We start from the raw sequence: 23,890 nt of genomic DNA on the forward strand, positions 1-23,890 counted from the left end.
CACCAAGAAAGGATTCAAGTTACCATAAAATTTTACAACTATGTTAAAGTAGAATATGTCACGAGAAAACAATCTCAGAATCAGAATGATAAGTAAAAGCATTCCAGAGTTATTAATGTTTAAAGTGACAGTGGTCAAAATTGCAAAAAACGTCTGAGTCCTTAAGGTGAAAAAGGGCTAAGTCCTTAAGGGGTTAATGCAGAGGCCTGGATGATGGGGCAAGTGTCATGAGTGGTGATGTCCTTCCGTATCCCCCTCTTGTGACACACACTGCATTTTTTCTGGGATCGTCCCTTCTTTCCAGTGTGGGGGACCTCACCTGGAAAGTGTTGGTCGGGGACAATCCTGGCACCTATAACTTCAGTTCCTTGGGAAGTCCGGCCTGCTCTTTCCCGGTTGCCAAAGATCAGGGCCTTTAGGACTTCTTGGAACTGGAGAAATATCCCTGTGTTGCCAGCGTGCTGGGACACTACAAAAGAGTTATATATGGCGACCTGTATCAAGTAGACCGCAACTTTTTTGTACCATACCCGTGTTTTCCGCATGGCATTATATGGCTTGAGGATTTGATAAGAGAGATCAACTCCCCCCATATACCGATTGTAGTCCATAATACAATCGGGCTTGAGGACCGTTGTTGTGGTACCTCACACAGGGACAGGTGAGCTGCCATTACCATGAATTGTGGTCAGAATAAGGACATCCCTCATATTCTTATACCTGACCAGCAACAGGTTTTCATGGGTAAGGGCACGGGACTCACCCTTGGGCATAGGTGTCTGGAGAAAATTTAGAGGGAGGCCTCTCTGGTTCTTCCAGATGGTCCCACAAGCGGACGTAGATCTGGCGCCAAGGGATGTGAACAGAGGGATGCTGGAATAAAAGTTGTCCACGTAAAAGGTGGTAACTCATTTTTTGTGCCAATATCTTAGGCTGCCACCTTTAACAGTTTCTTGATACGCCCTCCGATTTCTAAGATATGTGGGTTTATAGTTTGATTCAGGAAATCAGTCAGATAGGCATTAATATCAGATAGGAGTGAATCAGTCAGATAGGAGTGAATATCAGGTGTTGGGAGGTGGACTATACAGTCTGGGGGGCATGTATAAGGAACACAAGCCCTTTAACGTGAAACATTCCTACCCCCCCCCCGACTGTAAAATCCCGCCCATCCCCTGATAATTACTATTTTAAATATTAAGTTCATGCACATCTGACCGATTAATACTAAAAAAGAAGGTTGCAGCAGCACTCTTGGTCAAAAAATAGAGGCACTTAGCGCACTATTTGATCAAAACGTGTCCCTACATCCACCACGCGGAGGTGGCCTCATTTCGGATGGGACCCTAACACACATTCTGCTGGCTATTTTTCCTTTTGTTTAGTTTTTTTGTGCAACTTAGTGGCACCCTCTGTAGCCGTGCACCCCTCCCCTTTTTCACAGGAGGTATTTTAAATTGATAATGGATCCAGCATGTCGCCCAGTCAGAGGCTATATGCCCAGCAGAGGTGAATGTTAGGCTCAGAATGTGTGTTAGGGTCCCATCCGAAATTAGGCCACCTCCGCGTGGTGGATGTAGGGACACGTTGTGATCAAAAAGTGCGCTAAGAGCCGCCATTTTTTGACCAGGAGTGCTGCTGCAACCTTCTTTTTTTGTATACTCTGTATTTACCACAGCAGTGTGCACCCGTGTATTAGGTAGTTGTGCTGGCTATTTTTCCTTTTGGTTTGTACATCTGACCGATTCTCTGTATTTTCAGACAAAATATAAAGCCACATATCTCAGGAATGGAAATGCATATCAAGAAAGGTGTGTGTTCAGGGAAACCTACGCTATTTAATGACATTTATTCATTTTCATACATAGGGTTGGCCACAGGTCCTCTTTTAAGGGGTATTCCAGGAAAAAATATTTTTTTTTATATATCAACTGGTTCCAGAAAGTTAAACAGATTTGTAAATGACTTCTATTAAAAAATCTTAATCCTTTCAGTACTTATGAGATTCTGAAGTTAAGGTTGTTCTTTTCTGTCTAAGTAATCTCTGATGACATGTGTCTCGGGAAATACCCAGTTTTAAGCAAATTCCCATAGCAAACCTATTCTAAACTGGGCAGTTCCCGAGACACGTGTCATCAGAGATTACTTAAACAGAAAAGAACAACCTAAACTTCAGAAGCTCATAAGTACTGAAAGGATTAAGATTTTTTAATAGAAGTAATTTACAAATCTGTTTAACTTTCTGGAGCCAGTTGATATATAAAAAAAAGTTTTTTCCTGGATAACCCCCCCTCGGTGAAATGCCGGGTGGCTGCTGTTAGATAACAGCAGCCATCCTGGCCTGATAACCGTGTCTGGAGACGCGGTGATCCCGGGACGCAGTGATCCCTAGCTGTGCCTCGAGTTACTCTTAGCAGTGCCGTACATTTATGCTACACATGTCCTTAAGGGGTTAAGAGGTTTTCCCATTTTTATAAAGTGATAGTGTATAACTTTAATATGCCATCTGCAAGCAGTGTCATTTAAATGAGGCTGCACAGCAATACCTTGCACTGTGATGTCCTGTACTATCTGTGAAGCATCTTCATTTACAAAATCACCTATAATGTGGTCATCAAATTTCAAACTATGTAAATGGGGTATACCAAGTGCTGCTTATCTCTTTCATACATCTCATACATGTTCACAAGTGCGAGCATCTCCTTATAAGAGTGAAATATACTTTAGCACTTTGTAACTTAGTTCTGTAAATGAAAATGGTATACCAGCCCCAGTTTACAATGAAAAGGGTGGTGAGACCGCATGCAAAAATTGCTTGCTATCTTCTCTAGCAGTGGCTATCACAAGGTGAACTACTAACTACTTTTTAACACCCATTGAATTTATCAAGTTCTAACAGATCATATGAAATACTTATGTAAACCATCCCAACCCTTACAGAGAGAGAGACCACTTACCGTGACAACTTGAACTGGGTGAGATTAATAGTCATGCAGTCTATTATAGGTGGAATTTGTAAGCACTCAGAAGACACCAGGCTAAATGCATTGTTTATTTTCAGCAATCCTAGATCAGCCACTATAGCATTGTTTGATGTGGAAGATTGGGGGATAACTATGACCGGAGCTTTAAGGTGAACATCCATCAAGAGTCGAAAACTCCTCTCGGCCAAACCTTTCACACGAGTGGCTGCACGTTGTGCTGCATGTGCTGTTGCTGCACTTACTTTTTCTTTGGCAGTCTGAAAGTTGTTCAGAAAGTCCTAAAAAAATAATAAGTATGAATCAAAGTTTACCAAAATAATGAAACAATAGTACTAATGATAAATCAGGAAGAATAGAATATGTATGATTTAAATTTTAACAAAATAAATAAACCGAATCCAAATACAACTTCACAGCACTAACAGTTTAAAAATCCACTTTATTTTCTACTTTTATAACCCATGTACAAAATGGTGGTGCAAGACAGATATGACACCGGTGACATCCCCCTTCTCTGACACATTTTCGTCCTATCGGGCCTAAGTATAAGGCACAGTAGGGTGGAAACACACCAGAGAGTGAGGATGTTACCAGTGTGATGTCTGTATTACCCCATAATTTTGTACATGGGTTTTAAATGAAAGAGCTTTATTGATCATTCAGTCATCACTACAAGTTATACAATGAATTAAAATCACAAAAAGCACAGGTTCCTTAAGCTATACACCATACCACAAGCTACACTAACACTCCGCTCCATCACTGGTTATCAAGGAAACAAAGTAAAAAAACAACAACCCTTACTTAACCCTTACAGGACCCATGACGTACATGTACGTCATGAGTCCGCTCCCGTTCTATAACGTGGCCCCGCGTCATAGCGGGTCGGGCCCGGCCTCTAACAACGGCACCGATCGCAGTGCCAAGCGCTATTAACCCTTTAGACGCGGCGTTCAAAGTTGATCGCCGTGTCAAAAGTGAAACTAAAACGTTGCCGGTTAGCTCAGGGAGCTGATTGTGATCGCCGCGGCGAAATCGTGGCATCCCGAACAGCTTACAGGACAGCCAGAGGGTCCCTACCTGCCTGCTTGCTGTCCAATCACCGAATGACTGCTCAGTGCCTTAGATCCAAGCATGAGCAGTCAAGTGGCAGAATCATCGTTCAATGGTTTCCTAAGAGAAACCATTGAACGATGTAAAAGATCAGTGTGTGCAGTGTTATAGCCCCGAGTATAGACGTCCAGGTTGGCGGGCGTTCCCGCACCTGGACGTCTATACTCGTCCATTATTCTCGTGGGTGCTGCCCAGTGCACCCACGAGATCGCGGCAGGGACTCGGCTGTATCACACAGCCGGGACCCTGCTGCACTGCCAGGACCGAAGTAAACTTCGGTCCCGGCAGTTTTAACCCTTACAGCCGCGGTCGGAAGTGACTGCGGGCTGTAAGTGTTATGACAGAGGGAGGGAGCTCCCTCTGTCACTCCTGCAGCACCCCGCATCGCGATCGCGGGGTGCTGTGTGTGTCCGCGGCTGGCCGGGACCTGCCGCACTGCCGGGAGTGAAGTTCACTTCACTCCCGGCAGTTTAACCCTTACAGCCGCGGTCAGAAGTGACCGCGCGTTGTAAGGAGTTCTGACAGAGGGAGGGGGCTCCCTCTGTCTCCTCTGCAGCACCCCGCAGCGCGATCGCAGGGTGCTGCTGCATACCTGGGCAGCCGGGGGTCCTACAAAGACCCCCAGGTCTGCCCTGGGTATTGCCTGAAAGGACATACTGGCAGGCAGCATGTAACTGTAATGCTTTGGAATACTAAGTATTCCAAAGCATTAAAAAGTGTAAAAATAAATAAATTAATAAAAGTGTAAAAATAAATAAAATGTAATAAAAGTGTAAAAAAATAAAAAAATAAAAAATAAAAAAAATAAAAATATATATATATATATATATATATATATATATATTAAAATTACATTTATTAAATTAATCTAATTTAAAAAAATGCATAATGTGTAGGATCGCATTGGCGGACATCCGCAGCATGTAATATGTTGCGGATGTCCACCATGTGATCCTACACATTATGCAGCAGTCATGGTAATGAGCTCCCTGCTGGGGCTGGGTAGCTTTGTGTGTCCACTCATAGCGGCGGATTTCCCGCCAGCAGTCATGAGCGGACACACTGAGCTACCCAGCCGCAGCAGTGATGGATATATTCGCCATGAGCGGGTGCTTATTCCCACAACATGGCGGATATATCCATCAGGAGCCTTAACTGTCACAGACAGACGCGTTATACTGCCAGCCGACCAAGGACTAATCAGAGTGGTCCCTGGTGCAGCCAATAACTTGTAGGAGTGCGGTATATAAATGGGGTCACTTGTGGGGGTGGGGGTACTGTTCTGCCCTGAAAGCCAAATGGCGCTCCTCTCCTTCCAAATCCTACCACGCGGCCAAGGAACCATATATGGCCAAAGCGGGGGTATTTCCGAACATGGGACAAGCAGCTAAATAAAATATAGGGTGCATTTCTTTCAATATCAGAAGTGATGTACAAAAAATATGCCCCCCAAATGATGCATTTGTGAAAAATTGCAAATTTCGAATTTTTAACACTGACTTTGTAATAATTCCTGCCAAAAAACTATGGTGTTAAAATACTCACTGTACCCCCTAGCGAATACCTTAAGGGGTCTAGTTTTTAAAATGGGGTCATTTGGGGGGGGTGTTCCTATGTTCTACTACCTTTTAATTTCTGCAAACCTTGCACAGCACACAAAAAAAGATGTACTTTTCAACTTTTCAAAATTTTCAAAATTTCAAGTTAAATTGTTAGGCTTCTAACTAATTTAAAATGTTGTTTAAAAACAAAAAAAAATGATGTCAAAATAAAGTAGACATCTGAAAGTATAAGTTTCATAAACTATTTGGTCAGTATGTATATATATATATATATATATATGCACCCTATTAGTGTTAAAATAGCAAAAAATCGTAATTTTTTGTAAAAATGTCATGATTTTTTGCATTATAAAAAAAAATACAAATGATATCGGCTTACTTTTACTATGTACATGAAGGACAACTTGTGACAAAAAAACAATGTCAGAATTATCGTGATTGGCAAAACGTTACCAGAGTTATTCTCTAATAAAGACAGACATCCCCGATTTGAAAAAACAGGCCTGGTCTTTCAGGGGCGTACAGGTTTATTTGTATTGGTCCTTAAGGGGTTAACCCCTTCCCTAATAAAAGTTTAAATCACCCCCTTTTCCCATTAAAAAAAAAAATCAGTGTAAATAAAATAAAAATAAACATATGTGGTATCGCCGGATGTGGTATCCGAATTATAAAAACAAAATTCTAAAGTCCAAAATAGTGTATTTTTGGTCACTTTTTATATAATGAAAAAATAAATAAAAAGCGATCAAAAAGTCCAATCAATACAAAAATGGTACAGATAAAAACTTCAGATCACGGCGCAAAAAATGAGCCCTCATACCGCCCCATAGGTGGAAAATTTTAAGTTATAGGGGTCAGAAGATGACAATTTTAAACGTATAAATTTTCCTGCATGTAGTTATGATTTTTTTCACAAGTACGACAAAATCCAACCTATATAAGTAGGGTATCATTTTAATCGTATGGACCTACAGAAAAGAGAGAATGTGTCATTTTTACCGAAAAATGTACAGCGTAGAAACAGAAGCCCCCAAAAGTAAAAAAAATAGCGTTTTTGTTTTTTTCAATTTTGTCTCACAATGATTTTTTTTTTCGTTTCGCCGTAGATTTTTGGGTAAAATGACTGATGTAATTACAAAGTAGAATTGGTGGCGCAAAAAATAAGCCATCATATGGATTTTTAGGTGCAAAATTTAAAGAGTTATGATTTTTTTTAAAGGTAAGGAGGAAAAAACGAAAGTGCAAAAACGGAAAAACCCCTGGTCGTTAAGGGGTTAATGAAGGAACAAGGAAGGCTGGGCCAAGCAGACCAGAGCAGACCAGGCCAGCCTGATGAAAGCATGATGCTAACAGAGGTGTCCACCTTAGGACTTCCCAAGATGGATGCAGCTCACACAAACCTCAGTTGGTGAGACAATTCTAAGGACATGCCTACCCTTCCTATTGTACTTATTGTAACACTTATGCAAGGACTGTTTTTACATGAGATTTCTTGTTTTATTCTGTCTACCATGATGTCTAGAAGCTTACAATAAATAAATGTATATTTCTTTTTTTTTTTTAACAAGTTGCTCACTTATTTCTCCAATGGTGACTGTGTCATCAACTATGACCGGTATAAATATTTAACACCTTGTCGATGGTCCTTATGACTTCTGTTCATCAACACTCATTATTATGTTCACACATTGATCTATTAGTTCTTTTATACACCTTCATCATTTTGGTTATCACATTGATTTTTTTTATGCATATGGTGCTAGCAGGTATGCACTAACATACACATATTGGTCCTACATGTATTTGGGCCTATGTATATCTATTTTTTTTTTTTTACAATTTATTCTATCAATTTTTATTCACTTTTCACATGCATCAAGGCACTCATGCATTTATTTCTTTTTAGTCAAGTCTCATTTTCCCCATTTTTTTCTCCCTCTTGCTTCATTCTCATTAGTTTTTGCATTTTATTACACTATCACAGCACTTTATACTCACCATATCCAGCTTTTTAGCTGGTAACACTTTTTTGACATTCCCCATTTATATTCTTACATTCACATTTATTATTATTACCATTACATATTTATTTTCATTTATTTTGTCTCACCTTCCCTTTGTACTACTTTTACTCTATATGTTTGTGTCTAGTGGCTATTTTCTCTTTTTTTCTCCCTTTTTGTGACCACACAACACTGTTTTTCTCCTCACTTTTTTGATTTTGTGCACTATGGTTTTATTTTGATTGTGTGTTTATGTTGTCTGTACTAGTGTCATGTCTGTTCAGTGCTGCATTTCCATATTCGCTGGCCGGCGTTCCCCTGTTCCTCTGACTATGCAGTCAGTGTCCACAAGGGGAATTTCAATGCCGTGTATACGTTGACTGCCCTGTGTGCCAACGCTCGGTCACGTGATCGGAGGTCCGATCGCAGGAATATGACGGCCCCTCACTTCTGCCTTGATGCGCCTTCATTCCGGAGCTGCGGGGTTGGTGTGCACATTTGCATAGATCCCTTCACCGCAATGTGTTATTATTGCAATATGTTAATCGCACAGGTTATGACGTCACCTACTACTTGGGCGGCTACTTACCTTTGTAATACACAGGTATAGGCATTTCTTATTAATTACTGTGGGGCAGGTGTTATTGTGTATTCTCTCTATTCATTGGGCAGTTTTTACGCCATTCATCTGGTGGCCTATTATTAGTGGCTAAAGCAACACATATATACCCACCTGGCTGGGGTTTTTAGAAATGCCCCCTTAAGCAGCACAAACGAAACGTACATTGGGGTCGGAGATGGTAGGTAGGCAGCAATGCATGGCAGGATGTTCTGATTTTGTATTAATATACTCTGCATGTTCTTTCTGTCTGAGATTATACTTATGTTATTTTCTGTTCCACCATTTGCCTATTTGCCCTGTGGATTCATTATCTAATCTGTTTCCAGTATCACTACTGACTTTACTTTTAACATCTTTATTTCCCTGTATTCCATACTGTTGTGCCCACCATACCTCCTCCACTTTTCTGTTGTTGTCAATTTGGTGCCTTGTTTTTATACTCTTTGCTACATTTTAAATGTATGTCTATTTTTGCATATACGGTATGTCTTTGTCTTTATGTAATTTTTACATTACTGGTTCTTTTGTCGGTGTATATATGTGGAATGAACCAGTTGTGGCTGTTTCTATATAGCCAGTGCTTTTTGCCGGTGATATAATATATTAAGTTAACAAGCTATTCACCAATCAAAGCTCCCGTCTCACGGCGGCAGGGATTATGAAATGTGACAGCTGTATACAGGAGCCAGCAGGGAGCGCAGTGGAGCCGCATGTGCCACCGGCTTGTACAGTTAATAAATGCGTATTGCAGCAGATCTCTGGAGAATAACCTGCTGTGATCTGCCCTTAAGCCCCTGGACTATAACTCCCATATTGGACAGAGTCTGTTCATGATGGGAGTAGTAGTCCTAATTGTTCCAAGAGAGTCCCGCAGCCCGGGATTTGCAAAAGTAGCTGTACTACCGCAGCGCTCAGGAACGGCACTTGCACATCCCTCAGCTGCGGGACTCTATTGGGACAATTAGAACTACTACTCCCATCACGGACAGACTCTGTTCATGATAGAAGTTATAGTCCAGGGGCTGAAGGGCAGATCGCAGCAGGTCATTCCCCAGAGACCCGTTGCGATCCGCATTTCATAACTGTACAAGCCGGCAGCACATGCAGCTCCACTGCGCTCCCCGCTGGCTCATTTCATAATCGCCGCCGACGGGAGCTCTGATTGGTTACCAGCTTTTCACCAATCAGAGCTCCCGTCGGCAGGGAGCACAGTGGAGCCGCTGGCATGTTAACGTACTCCTACGCCCCCGTTTCCGAGTCCTTAAGGACCGAGGACGTGGGAGTACGTCCTGTCCATTCCCGGCCCCCCGCCGCTAGCCGGAGGGGAGCCGGTGCCCGATGCCTGCTGATATCGATCAGCAAGCATCGCGGCATATCGCCCAGGGGGTCATGATGACCCCCATGTCGGCGATGGACGCAGATCGCTGTACAATTCAGCCCAGCGATCTGCGGCGATTCCGGGTCAATCGGGTCTCCAGTGACCCGGTGACCCAAAATTACTGGCTGATCAGGGCCGTCTCTGACGGCCTCGAACACCCATAGCCAGCAGGGGTGAGGTGGCACTGCTGCCACCTCACGATAGCCCTGATTCATCAGCCGGTTTACCGGTCGACCAATCAAAGGCACCTGCTGCGGGTGTCACTCCCGCAACCCGATCCGCCCCTCTTCCAGAGGACGTGATCGGGTGCAGGAAGAGGACCCCGATCCCCAGCATCCCTGTTGGGATCGGGGCCCCAGGAGTGGCGGCGGCGAGGGACTGAAATGCAGCGTGGATCAGCAGTTGGGTGAGTGACAGCCTCCTGCTGTTTCTTAGCAACAGCTCCCAGCATGCAAAAAGGGCATACTGGGAGCTGTAGTTATGCAACAGCAGGAGGCAGACCACCACAACTCCCAGCATGCAAAAAGGGCATACTGGGAATTATAGTTTTGCAACAGCTGGAGGCACATTTTTTCTATGGAAAAGTGTACCTTCAGCTGTTGTATAACTACAACTCCCAGCTTGCACAATCAGCTAAAGTGCCTGCTGGGAGTTGTAGTGATGCCCTTCCACTGTCTGTACATGCTGGGGGTTGTAGCTTTTGCAACAGCTGAAAGCACATTGGTTGCAAAACACTGAGTTTATTACCAAACTCTGTGTTTCACAACCAGTTTGCCTCCAGCTGTTGCAAAACTACAACTCGCAGCATGCACTGATAGACTGTACATGCTGGGAGTTATAGTTTTGCAACAGCTGGATGTTTCCCCCCCCCCCCCCCCAATGTGAATGTACAGGGTACATTCACATGGGCGGAGGTTTACAGTAAGTATCCGGCTGCAAGTTTGAGCTGCGGCAAATTTTCTGCCGCAGCTCAAACTGCCAGCGAGAAATTACTGTGAACCCCCGCCCATGCGACTGTACCCTAAAAACACTACACTAACACACAATAAAATAAAAAGTAAAAAACACTACATATACACATACCACTACACAGCCCCCCTCCCCAATAAAAATGACAAACGTCTGGTACGCCACTCTTTCAAAAACGGAGCCTCCAGCTGTTGCAAAACAACTACTCCCAGTATTGCCAGATAGCCACTGACTGTCCAGGCATGCTGGGAGTTTTACAATAGCTGGAGGCACCCTGTTTGGGAATCACTGGCGTAGAATACCCCTATGTCCACCCCTATGCAAGTCCCTAATTCAGGCCTGAAATGCGCATAGTGCTCTCACTTTGGAGCCCTGTCGTATTTCAAGGCAACAGTTAAGGGTCACATATGGGGTATCGCCGTACTCGGGAGAAATTGTGTTACAAACTTTGGTATTTTCTGCTATTACCCTTTTTAAAAATGTAAAATTTTTGGGAAAACAAACATTTTAGGTAAAAAATAACATTTTTTTTTTACATATGCAAAAGTCGTGAAACACCTGTGGGGTATAAATGTTCACATTACCCCTTGTTATGTTCCCCAAGGGGTCTAGTTTCCAAAATAGTATGCCATGTGGATTTATTTTTTTTTTCTGTTCTGGCACCATAGGGGCTTCCTAAATGCGGCATGCCCCCAGAGCAAAATTTGCTTTCAAAAAGCCAAATGTGACTCCTCCTCTTCTGAGACCTGTAGTGCACCAGCAGAGCACTTTACACCCCCATATGGGGTGTTTTCTGAATCGGGAGAAATTGGGCTTCAAATTTTTGGGGGTATTTTCTGCTATTACCTTTTTTAAAAATGTAAAATTTGGGGGAAGCCAAGCATTTTAGGTAAAATATATATATATTTTTTTACATATGCAAAAGTCGTGAAACACCTGTGGGGTATTAAGGTTCACTTTACCTCTTGTTATGTTCCCCGAGGGGTCTAGTTTCCAAAATGGTATGCCATGTGTTTTTTTTGCTGTTCTGGCACCATAGGGGCTTCCTAAATGTGACATGCCCCCCAAAAACCATTTGTCACTCCTTCCCTTCTGAGCCCGCCGAACAATTTACATAGACATATGAGGTATGTGCTTACTCTAGAGAAATTGGGTTCAAAGTACAAGTAAAAATTTTCTCCTTTTTACCCCTTGTAAAAATTCAAAAATTGGGTCTACAAGAACATGCGAGTGTAAAAAATGAAGATTTTGAATTTTCTCCTTCACTTTGCTGCTATTCCTGTGAAACACCTAAAGGGTTAAAACACTGACTGAATGTCATTTTGAATATTTTGGGGGGTGCAGTTTTTATAATGGGGTCATTTGTGGGGTATTTCTAAGATGAAGACCCTTCAAATCCACTTCAAAACTGAACTGGTCACTGAAAAATAGTAAGTGAAAATTTTGTGAAAAATTGGAAAATTGCTGCTGAACTTTGAAGCCCTCTGGTGTCTTCCAAAAGTAAAAACTCATAAATTTTATGATGCAAACATAAAGTAGACATATTGTATATGTGAACCAAAACATTTTTTTTTTTTTTTTGAATATCCATTTTCCTTACAAGCAGAGTGCTTCAAAGCTAGAAAAATGCAAAATTTTCATTTTTTTTCATCAAATTTGGGGATTTTTCACCAAGAAAGGATGCAAGGTACCACGAAAATGTATCACTATGATAAAGTAGAATATGTCACGAAAAAACAATCTCAGAATCAGAATAATAAATAAAAGCATTCCAGAGTTATTAATGTTTAAAGTGACAGTGGTCAGAATTGCAAAAAATGCTCTGGTCCTTAAGGTGTAAAATGGCCTGATCCTTAAGGGGTTAATATATGCAGATCGCAGAGAGTCTCTGGAGAATGACCCGGTGTGATCTGCCCCTTAGCCCCTGGACTATAACTCCCATCATGGGCAGAGTCTGTCCATGATGGGAGTAGTAGTTCTAACTGTTCAAAAATAGTCCCGCAGCCGGGGAACGTGCAAGTGCCATCCCTCAGCGCTGCAGTACTACAACTACTCCCATCACAAGACAGACTCTTTCCCATGATGGGAGTAGTTGTAGTTTAGCAGTGTTGAGGGATGGCTCCTGCATCCCCCAGCTGTCTCTGTAGAACACTTTCCTGCGTGTCCTTTTTGATGGTGGATTTTTACGTAAAAACAAACTTATTTGCGCAAAAAAAAGGGGCTAAAAAAACGCACATGATAAATTAGTATCCACTGCAAAATGCATTCCAAAACACACACAAAAAATAGACTACTTGCTTTTTGCTCTATCAAAAAAGACGCACAAAAAAGATGAAAAAAATAGCTCACTGCACAAAAATTTGTGCTACATATAGAAAAGAAAAAGCTTCCACAACTAATGATAAATTCATTCCATTTTCTCACAATTTGTTATAGGTATCAACACTGACCACATGGGAGCACCGTAAAAGTTTTAATAAATCTGAAGCAATGATCTTATTCATGTTTGCTTACATGTCAGCAGTCAGGTACACTGTCTTTCTGGGAATCACTAGACTAATCAGTCCACACTAATGACAAACAAATGGCAATTACTCAATATGTGAACAAACGTAGTACCTGTGAGGCCGAGGTAAAGAGGTAAGCGTGTGCTAAACACATGGCCCTTAATTCATTAATAAAGTGTTTGCTGAGTGCAGGCTATATAGCTCCAGTCCGGAAGGTCGCTAAATTCCAGGCACATGATGACCGCATGTGCTACATTTTGCTCAGCACTCATCTCAATACAATAAACCAATTATACTAATTTCCGTCAGACAGCTCAGCATGCTTTTTTCAGCGATAGTGGAAAATAACCTTTATTTACAGACTCATTGGCATTTCAACAAGAAGCTTCCTATTTTTTATTGCATCTAGAGATGAGCGAACTTACAGTAAATTTGATTCGTCACGAACTTCTCGGCTCGGCAGTTGATGACTTTTCCTGCATAAATTAGTTCAGCTTTCAGGTGCTCCCGTGGGCTGGAAAAGGTGGATACATTCCTAGGAGTCTCCTAGGAATGTATCCACCTTTTCCAGCCCACCAGAGCACCGGAAAGCTGAACTAATTGATGCAGGAAAAGTCATCAACCGCCGAGCCAAGAAGTTCGTGACGAATCGAATTTACTGTAAGTTCGCTCATCTCTAACTGCATCTTTTGTGAAATGTGCTTCTGAACCAACACAAAATATCTGCAACTTTCCATAAAAAAAAATTAGATAGTATAGATGCAAATCATAAAATGTTGCAGTATCTTGTAATACCTTTTTTATTGGACTAACAGCATTTTGTAGAGACAAGCTTTTGGGATTCCTCCCTTTATCAAGTCCAAAGCAAATTTCTCTACACCCCTCTGTCACCTATGTGCACTCCTCTACAACCACCTGTCACCCATGCACACCCCTCAACACCCCTCTGTCACCCATGCGCACTCCTCTACACCCCTGTCACCCATGTGCCCTACTCTACAACCATCTGTCACCCATCTACACTCTTCAACACCCATGTACACCCCTCTGTCAACCCCTACGCCCCCCTGTCACCCATGTACACTCTTCTACACCCATCTGTCACCCATGCACACCCCTCAACACCCCTCTGTCACCCATGCGCACTCCTCTACACCCCTGTCACCCATGTGCCCTACTCTACAACCATCTGTCACCCATCTACACTCTTCAACACCCATGTACACCCCTCTGTCAACCCCTACGCCCCCCTGTCACCCATGTACACTCTTCTACACCCATCTGTCACCCATGCACACCTCTCAACAATCTATACAGCCAACAGATAAATTGATGTTGTGCATTGCAGCTGTTCACCTCCCCCTCCCCCCCCCTTTTTTTTTTTTTGCTTGTCAAATTCGGTAGGGGTCCCCAACGGAAATTTTTTCCCGAGGGGTTCCCCGAGCTGAAAAAGGTTGGGAACGACTGATATATATATTATATTTATATATATATATATATATATATATATATATATATATATATATAACACACATATACAGGCCCTGATTTACTGTGGAGTGAAGGTTTTGTTGTGTTTTTTGCTGTTCTGACCTTTTTTTTCCCATGGTATTAACTAATTTACTCCGCTTTCAGAAACTTTATACATGCTTTAAAGTGTAGGGTTTTCTTCCCAGAAAATCCACATGATTTTCAGAGTCTTTTTCAGAAAAGACGAGTGATTTTGGATGAAATGTAAAGAAAATGCCCCTTTTCCCGAAAACCCCGCCCATTTTGTATTTTTTTTTTTCTCACTCTGAGTGTTTCAGATTCTGTCGGGTTTTTTCGGTTGCACATTCTGTCGCATGGTCCAGAAATCCTGTTGGAATTAGGACTGGATAAGTCATGCTTTATTCTACTGAAAAGGTGATAAATTGAAATAATCTTGTGAATGTATACATATAAAAAATATTGTCCAAAATGTCATGCATACATTTTTCTCTGTCATCTTTACTTAATACAACACATGAAGAAAACGAGTTCGCAAAATACCGCTTAGATTAAAATATTATCTTTATTGAATTTCATTCATAAAAATAAAACATGAAGACAGCAGTTTCAAAATCTGGACAGAAGTGAGGGCCACAGTGAATTAGCCGGGCAACCTAACAGAGAGATTTATATAATGTTAAATTGTACCTGGGAGCAAGTGCCAAAACTAAAATGTTTGTGCACCTTTTTTGAGGAGGGGTTTTACTATTTTGACCACCACTGATATCCCCACAAAAATAATAATAATGGTAAGGTGCTACACAATCCTATGTCAATAACCACATATATGCCTTTAGCGTGTAAACATTACTACTCAATTCTAAAGTGCATATCAAGGGAGTGCAAATTCAGCTACTCAATAGTGCAATGCTTAATGTGGTAATAAAGTGCCTAATGCTTTCCATATTTCTGCTGCTCTGTAGCCCAATGCCGTTTTGGAACCTTTTTATAGGGGCTGTTGCTGTCTTATGCCTCCTATTTGCTCATATTTATATCCCAGATCCGGAAATTATAACGCGGTGTGTGCGGTCACTGAGTGGCACTGCCGTGACGTCCGCGATCTTCTGCCCCACTTCTGGCTCCTTCGCCAGACTGCACAAGACCGGCCAACTACGTCACCGGGCATGTGAACCTGGTTCTAGAGACGGGCAAGACTGGGAGCTAGGCAAAGGACACCACGTCGGCACGCTCACACAGCGTTCGTATTGGAATAAGTGCTAACTGAAATCCTATTGCTATATACAATATGAAAATATCTGAAGTGAAAATACTCCCAAGTAATAAAAGTTGTAGATGAATTCACACATGCTTATATAAACTTTACTGTTACATTAAATATATTTGATACAAATCATTTATACAATTCATCAAGTAAATAATTAAATATATGAGAATTGATTACTAAAATTCTTAAATACAAAAAAACCTGTGTAATTACCAGTGTTACAAAAAAGATGTAAAAATAACCTAAACATGTGAAATCATAAATAAATTAAATAGAAATCAGGACTAACATAAATTTAGCAAATATACACAGACACACCACACTTTATTTCTATTTAAATTATTTATGATTTCACATGTTTAGGTTATTTTTGCATTTTTTTGTAACACTGGTAATAACAGTTTTTTTGTATTTAAGAATTTTATTAATCAATTCTCATATATTTATTTATTCACTTAATCATGAATTGTATAAATGATTTATATCAAATATATTTAATGTAACAAAGTTTATATAAGCATGTATGAATTTATCTACTGTCACTTCAAATATTTTTGTATAGTATATAGCAATAGGATTTCAGTTAGCACCGACTCCAATACGAACGCTGTGTGGGCGGTCAAGCGCGCCGACATGGCGTCCGTTGCCTAGCTCTCTGTCTCGCCCATCTCTAGAACGAAGCGCGCATGCCCGGTGACGTAGTTCGTCAGTCCTGCGCAGTCTGGCGAAGGAGCCGGCAGTGGAGCAGGAGATCACGGGCACGGACATCCGCGGCGCCACTCAGTGACCGCACACCCCGCGTTACAATTACGGGATCTGGGATATAAATATGAGCAAATAGGAGGCATAAGACAGCAACAGCCCATTGAAAAAGGTTCCGAAACGGCGTTGGGGTACAGAGCAGCAGAAATGGGTAAGTACTAGGCACTTTATTACCACATTAAGCATTGCACTATTGAGTAGTGGAATTTGCACTCCCTTGATATGCACTTTAGAACTGAGTAGTAATGTTTACATGCTAAAGGCATATATGTGGTAATTGACATAGGATTGTGTAGCACCTTACCATTATTATTATTATTATTATTTTTGTGGGGATATCAGTGGTGATCAAAATAGTAAAACCCCTCCCCAAAAAAGGTGCACAAGCATTTTAGGTTTGGCACGTGCTCCCAGGTACAATTTAACATTATATAAAGGTCTCTCTCTGCCCGGACGATTCACTGTGGCCCTCACTTCTGTCCAGGTTTTGAGACTGCTGTCTTCACGTTTTATTTTTATCAATGAAATTCAATAAAGATAATATTTTAATCTAAGCGGTATTTTGCGAACTTGTTTTCTTCATGTATTGCATCCAATGTTCGGGTTTCTCCGCTTTTGTTTAAGATTTAGATAGTCGTGGGGCGTGGCTAGCTACGCATAGCGGCGGTCGCTTGAGAGCTGAGCTCCGTCTGTACCGGCATCTACACCAGCACACATCGGCTATCTGATTGACCAAAGGGGTCTATTCTACTTCTTAACTCCCCTGGCATCTACCGATACCAAACTGGCGATGACTCGCACCAGAAATAAGAAAAGTCCTCTCAAACTCACCACCTTCTTTCCTGCGGCCGAGCGGTCTCAAGATGGGGCTGGATTTCCTGGGCTTTGCCCAGCTCCAACTCCACCAGCGATGTCCTCCTCTCAGCAGTCCGCAGTGGTGAGTTCTGTGGCCCGCTCATCCCCTGCTCCCTCTGACTCCTCGTTGGGATCAGTGAACTCCCGCTCACCTGACCAACTCCCCGGGCAGCCTGCGATGTCACCTGTGGGTTCGGGCTCTGCTGGACAGAAGCGCTCCCCTGTACAGCCGCCTGGTGCTCTGCAGAGCAACCAGGCTCACACTGTGAGCGATCCTGCGGCGTCCATAACAGAAGCTGCAATGAAATTGTTGTTGGCGGACCTGCAATCCACCTTTCAGCATGCTCTCCACACCGCAGTTGCCAGCATTCAGCAAGAAGTGCATGCCCTAGGTTCCAGAACTTCCCATATTGAAAATAAAATGGCTGAGGTCACTCATTCCCATAATGACATGGCTGACCTGGTTAACTCTATGGAGGAGGAAATCACTGCTCTAAAACTGAAAGTGGCTGATATGGAGGACAGATCCCGCAGGAACAACCTCAGGGTTAGGGGGATCCTTGAGACAGTCAAAACAGAGGACCTGCGGGAATACCTCACAGATTACTTCTCTGCAATCCTGCCTCATGAATCCTCCCAGGATCTCTCATTGATTGCGCACACAGGCTCCCTAAGCCTAAATCTGTTCCCTCCTCATCTCCCAGGGACACTATCCTCCGTATGCATTTTTTTCATATTAAGGAGCAAATTGTCACTAAAGCTCGTGATACAGCCAACTTACCTGAATGGTTTGCTTCACTTTCTATCTTTGCTGACCTGTCTGCAACTACCCTGGCCAGGAGGACAGAATTTGCGATTAGCATGCGTATTTTGCGAGATAATGCCATCAGCTACAAGTGGGGATTTCCTGTGAAGGTCATTGTAACGTATGAGGGATCAAAGCATATTGCCACCTCTCCTCAGGCACTGCTCCGACTCTGCAAAGACTGGGGCCTGTGCCGGGATACCTCGACTTCTCTCCCCCCTGACCGAGGGGACCCTGCTCACATCTCTGAGATCACGGTCTCCAAAAAGAAGAGAAGGACCACCTGATCCGTCTGTAACGTATGATTAGTCTCATTGACTTTACCTGTTTCCTTTACACTTATTAGGGTTCCTTGCCTTATTGGTTTGCGCTGGACTTTAAGCGAACTATGTTGTGATGTCATATTAGTTGGGATTGAACCTAATCCCTTTGATCACTTAGCCTAATTACCGGTTTAGCCACGGTTTATTGCATTGATTATTTCTTCAATGTACTCCCCGAGAGCGTTCTCCAAACGCTCTTCCCTTCTACAACCTATTGCTTTTGCATTTATGTTGTTATTTATGTTATCTATGTTTGTATGTCTCTTACTCATTACCAGGTGCGTGATCCCTCTCCAATCTTACTCCAGGTGTTTGTCTGCCGTCAGGTCTCTAGGCCTCTTAACTGAATCCCCAGTGCTGATCTTGTAAGTGATTATACGCATTGTATTTACCTATTCACTCTCTTATGTACCATGACGCTACAATTTGCTTCCCTTAATTATAAGGGACTTAATTGCCCTTTCAAGAGGTCCATGGTTTGGAGGGAAGCTGGCACTTTGGGGGTAGACATATTGTGCCTCCAAGAAACACACCTTCGCCCTGAAGACACTCATAGACTCTCACATAAATCTTACCCCACCATAATACATGCTCCTGCACCTCGCAAACGGGGGGGGGGTATCTTTACTGTTTAGGGACTCTGTTGCGTTGTCCAATGTGGTAGCGGATATAAACCCAGGGGGGCGTTTTCTCATTGTTAGATGCATTATAAATAATATCCCCTATGTGCTAATTGGAGTGTATGCTCCCAATGTCAAACAAGTTAGTTTTCTCCGTACTGTTCTGCGCAGGTCGTCTATCTCCCACAGCGATAGAGTCATAGTGATGGGGGACTTTAACTGCCCCATATGGCCATCGGTAGACTTGCCATCTACTAAAAAGTCCACTGAACCATCCCCCATGTTTGAGACCATTCACCAATATGGCCTTATTGACGCGTGGCGTCTCATGCACCCCTCCGACTCAGATTTTATTTTTTTCTCCCACCCTCACAAAATGCATTCCAGAATCGATTATTTTTTAATTAGTAATTCCCTAATAGATGTTTTATGCCATACTTCGGATCATGCGCCCATTGTTTTGTCCATCCGTGACTCCTTGGCGAAATACAAAGACAGAACGTCCCATTTTACGAGTGTCCTCCTTAAGGTCTTTACTGTGGTCCATATACTTACAAAGGGACATTCAGTTACACTATACTCCCACTATACGAGCGAGCCTCACAGTTTGGCTCTACGCTGTTAAAAATGATATTGTCTCCCTGGGTTCCTACAACACCACACCTCTCACGACCATCTAGTTTCTCCTGCCCAACACTGACCTCTCTTCTTGGACGGAAGCTGGAATACACACCCTGGGTGATGTTATTGATGATAATGGTCTCTCGGAGTTTAGCACAATAGTTAATATCCAATAGAGAATTTTACAAGTTCTTGCAAATTAGACACTTGTTACCATACATCCATTGGAACCCGAACTCCGTCTCTACCCCATATAATATTTACTTCTTTAAACAATCCTCTACTAGCGGAGGTGTATCTCGAGCCTATGTAGCATTATTAACACGGTCAAGTCACGGGGAGCTGTCCTATCAGGTAGCTTGGGAGCGGGACCTGGGCATCTCTATCACCCAGGAACAATGGGAATCGCTGTTCACTCTCCCGACTAGGTTGTCTCACAGTGTTACCCACCTAGAGTCGTCTGGCGAAACTATTTCCAGACTCATCTCCTATGTGTTGGCGATGTGGGGAAGTAATGGGGTCCTTATTACACATATGGTGGTCATGTCCGGGGTTACGTGGGTTTTGGGACAACATACATGAACTTTTGAAATCGCTAATTTCTGAACCCTTTTCATGGGGCCCAGGGATGGCTCTCCTGTCTCTCCAGTCAGAAACACTATCGTTCTCAAACCTGTTAATTAGTTTCCATGTCCTATCAACTGCGAGGGTATCAATAGCGAGAAACTTGAAGTCTAGGGACATAGCCTCTGTGGCTGAGATCAAAAACCTTCTAATACATACCTGTACCATGGAAATTATGGTTCTCGATAGGCTGAAAATGACTAGATCAAATGTAGCTATGTACCTGGTTTGGTCGGAGCTTAAGAAGACCTTGCAGGGAGGAGGGGAGGCGGACACTGGACATTAGACAAATATGTATTCCCATGATGATGTATGGTTTCTTGTTTTCTCCCATTAGCACTGTGGTACAATCCCTTACCTAATGCTTATTACGATCTCTATACTTTACAACTATTACCTGAGAGACTTTGCGTGCCACTATGAACTTATTGTACATGTTGTATTACATGGCGCCTGTTGTGCTGTATGTGTTTGTGTTGTAACACTTTTCCTTTTTTCCTGCGGACCTGCGTGTCTGATGAGTTTTGTAGGATAACCTTATGCCTTTTTTTCAATAAACAAAGTGTTCAAGCAAAAAAAAAAAATAAAAATAAAAATAAGATTTTGGTTTCTCATCTTTACTTAATGTATATTGGGTAAGCGAATATAAACTTTCCTGTTCACATTATGAAGCTCGTTAACGTTTAGTGTGCAAAGCTCATGATGCACCCACTAAAAATGTTCTCCTGCTAAATGGGAGAAAAAAAAGAGGCCCTTTTGGACGGTATAAGAAAAAAAAATAGCAGCATATTTATTCTACACTATTACATCATACATGGTCTAGTAGAAAAACAAAAAAAAAGTTTATTGTTTCTTAATGCATTATAGACATCTGTTAAATATTTATGTCATGAGCTATTTTATACCTATTCGTGATATACCCGTTAGGAGGATGCAGTAGTAGCCTGTAGGTGACAGATGAGTTAACACTTTAACCTCTTAAGGATGAAGGTTTTTTTTTCATTTTTGCACTTTTGTCTTTTCCTCCTAAGCTACTACAAATCATAACACTTTCAATTTTCTACCTACAGACCTGATTGAGGGCTTGTTTTTTGCACCATCATTAATTTCCCCACAAAATCTACGGCGAAAAAAAAATATTTCTGGGGCAAAATTGATAAGAAAAATGCTGTTTTGTAACTTCCGGGGGCTTCCGCTTCTACGCAGTGCATTCTTTGGTAAAAATTACGTTCTCTTTACTCTGTAGCTCCATAGGGTTACAACAATACCCACACTGTATAGGTTTTAATTTTTTTCACTTCTTTTAAAAATTGTGACTTTTTGTCAAATATCATTATAAATTATAATGCACATATATAGTGCAGCGAGGGGAAAGATATATAGAAGCGATATGGGGCCTAGACATAGCGCTATATGTCTGGCCACTCCGCAGCGCTATATATATCTTGACCCCCACAGCGCTTTTACATACATATGCCACCCGCACTCACAGTGTTCCCTTTAAAAACCCCGCTGGGAGCCCTGAATGGCCACTCGGTGCTGGGCAATCAGGGCTCCCGGTGGAGGATTTGAAAATTAAAGTAAAACACTACATACATCGCAGGGGAGCGGAGAATGCCGCACCCTTCCCTGGTTAATAACTTCTGATCACATCGGGTCTCAAAAGTGAGACCCGGTGTGATCAATCCCTCAGCCCCTGTATTACTACCCCCAACATGGAACATACTCCATGATGGGGGTAGTATTACAAGCACTAACGTAGCCCGCCCAGCCAACCGCAGCTGGGGAACTACAACTCCCATCATGAAAACAAGTCTGTTCCATGATGGGAATAGTAGAAGTAGCGCAGCACTGCAGGAGTCCGCTGACTTTACCTCTTCTGAGCATGCTCAGAAGTAATAACGGTTCAAACACGGATATCAAAACCGTGTGCAAACAGATGACATTAAAGGCTCATCCGTTTGCCATAGAATTCAATGTTAAAGAGCACCTATCACCATCTAAACTTTCCCCAATTCCCCTCCCCATCTGTCCCTGACTAAGTCTATCCCTGCATTAATTTTGCTTTAAAAACCCCTAAAAATACCTTTTTTCTATGCTCTTCAGTAGCTCAATTCAAGGCACAGTGCAGAGGAGGTTGTCATAGGCAAGTCAGTGGAGAGAGCAGATAAGCAGTGCATATATAATTAGCCATGTAGAAAGTGGAGAGAGGGGAGAGGAACAGAGAAAGAGAGAAGAGGGAATGCACATACAGCCCAAGCACACAGAAGCTCCACAGTCGTCTCCTCTTTGTTCACTCCCTGCTTGTGTACGAGCTTAGTGCTCCTTCCCTCCTGCTGGGGAGCTGCACTGAGCTGATTTCAGACTAACCCAGTGAGTCCGAAATGCTTGCTGACAGGATTGATAGGGAGACCCCTAGTGGAGAAGTTTTTAAAGTAAAAAAACATGAGGAGGGAAATTTTTTAAATAAAAGCAATTAAAAAGATGTTCAGTAGGGCTTTATCTTTAATATATAAAAAGTTTGTTTCATGTGAGGTACACTTTAAATTTATAATATCCGTTTCTATTCTGCTATTTTTGACAGAAAAAAATATACTGCATGCAACGTCATTTTGCCATCAAAAATAACGGATTAGAAACTAGGGATTCACCGAAATTTCGGCTGCCGAAAATTATCAGCCGAAAATGCCACTTTTGACATTTTCGGCTGATTGATTTTTTTGCCAAAATTTTCAGGGGCGTGGCTTAACTTCTTCCCGACCCATGACATACATGTACCTCATGGATCAGGTGAGAGGACATGACACGGACCCGCGGGTCGGGTCCACATCATACGTGGGAGATGCCTGCTGCTATCAGCAGCAGACATCTTCCAGTAATGACGGACATCGGAGATTGCTCCGATGTACGTCATCTGCCATGCCTCGCAGTCCCCTGCTAATTCTTGTAGAGGGAGGGCCGCTGCTAATAGCCAACATGCAAGATTGCCGCGGGCAGCTATTAACCCTTTTAATTGACGCTTTCAAAGCTGAGAGCAGCGTCTAAACATGTAAAAGCTCCCTGGTGGTCCAGTGGGGTGGATTGCCCCCTCCCGCAGCGCGATTGCAGGGGGGCGATTCACTGTGGAGGTAGCCGGAGGGCTTACCTCTGCTTCCTTCTGTCCGGCCCGTGGCTCTGCATTTGATTGAGCCTGGATAAGCAGGCTCAAATGAGCACAGAGCACACAGATCAATGGAGTTCTATGAAACTCCATTGATCTGTATGAGGAATCTAATAAAGTCCCCTAAGGGACAAAGTGTAAAAAAAAAAGTTAAACCCATTAAAGGGGTAATCCGCCCCTAGACATCTTATCCCCTATCCAAAAGGATAGGGGATAAGATATCAGAT

At 42.4% G+C, this 23,890-nt stretch overlaps 1 protein-coding gene across 6 annotated transcripts in view; it reads right to left on the reverse strand.

Annotated features, from left to right (window-relative positions):
• Nucleotides 1–23,890, reverse strand: part of VPS13C (vacuolar protein sorting 13 homolog C) — a 773,393-nt gene that overhangs the window by 319,618 nt on the left and 429,885 nt on the right. For all 6 annotated transcript variants that reach the window (XM_056572804.1, XM_056572802.1, XM_056572807.1 and 3 more), the window contains one exon: nt 2,958–3,262. In XM_056572804.1, coding sequence (XP_056428779.1) covers nt 2,958–3,262 — 305 coding nt within the window. The remainder of the gene's footprint in view (nt 1–2,957; nt 3,263–23,890) is intronic.

This window comes from Hyla sarda, chromosome 4 (genome assembly GCF_029499605.1).
Source record: "Hyla sarda isolate aHylSar1 chromosome 4, aHylSar1.hap1, whole genome shotgun sequence".
NCBI classification, from domain to species: domain Eukaryota; kingdom Metazoa; phylum Chordata; class Amphibia; order Anura; family Hylidae; genus Hyla; species Hyla sarda.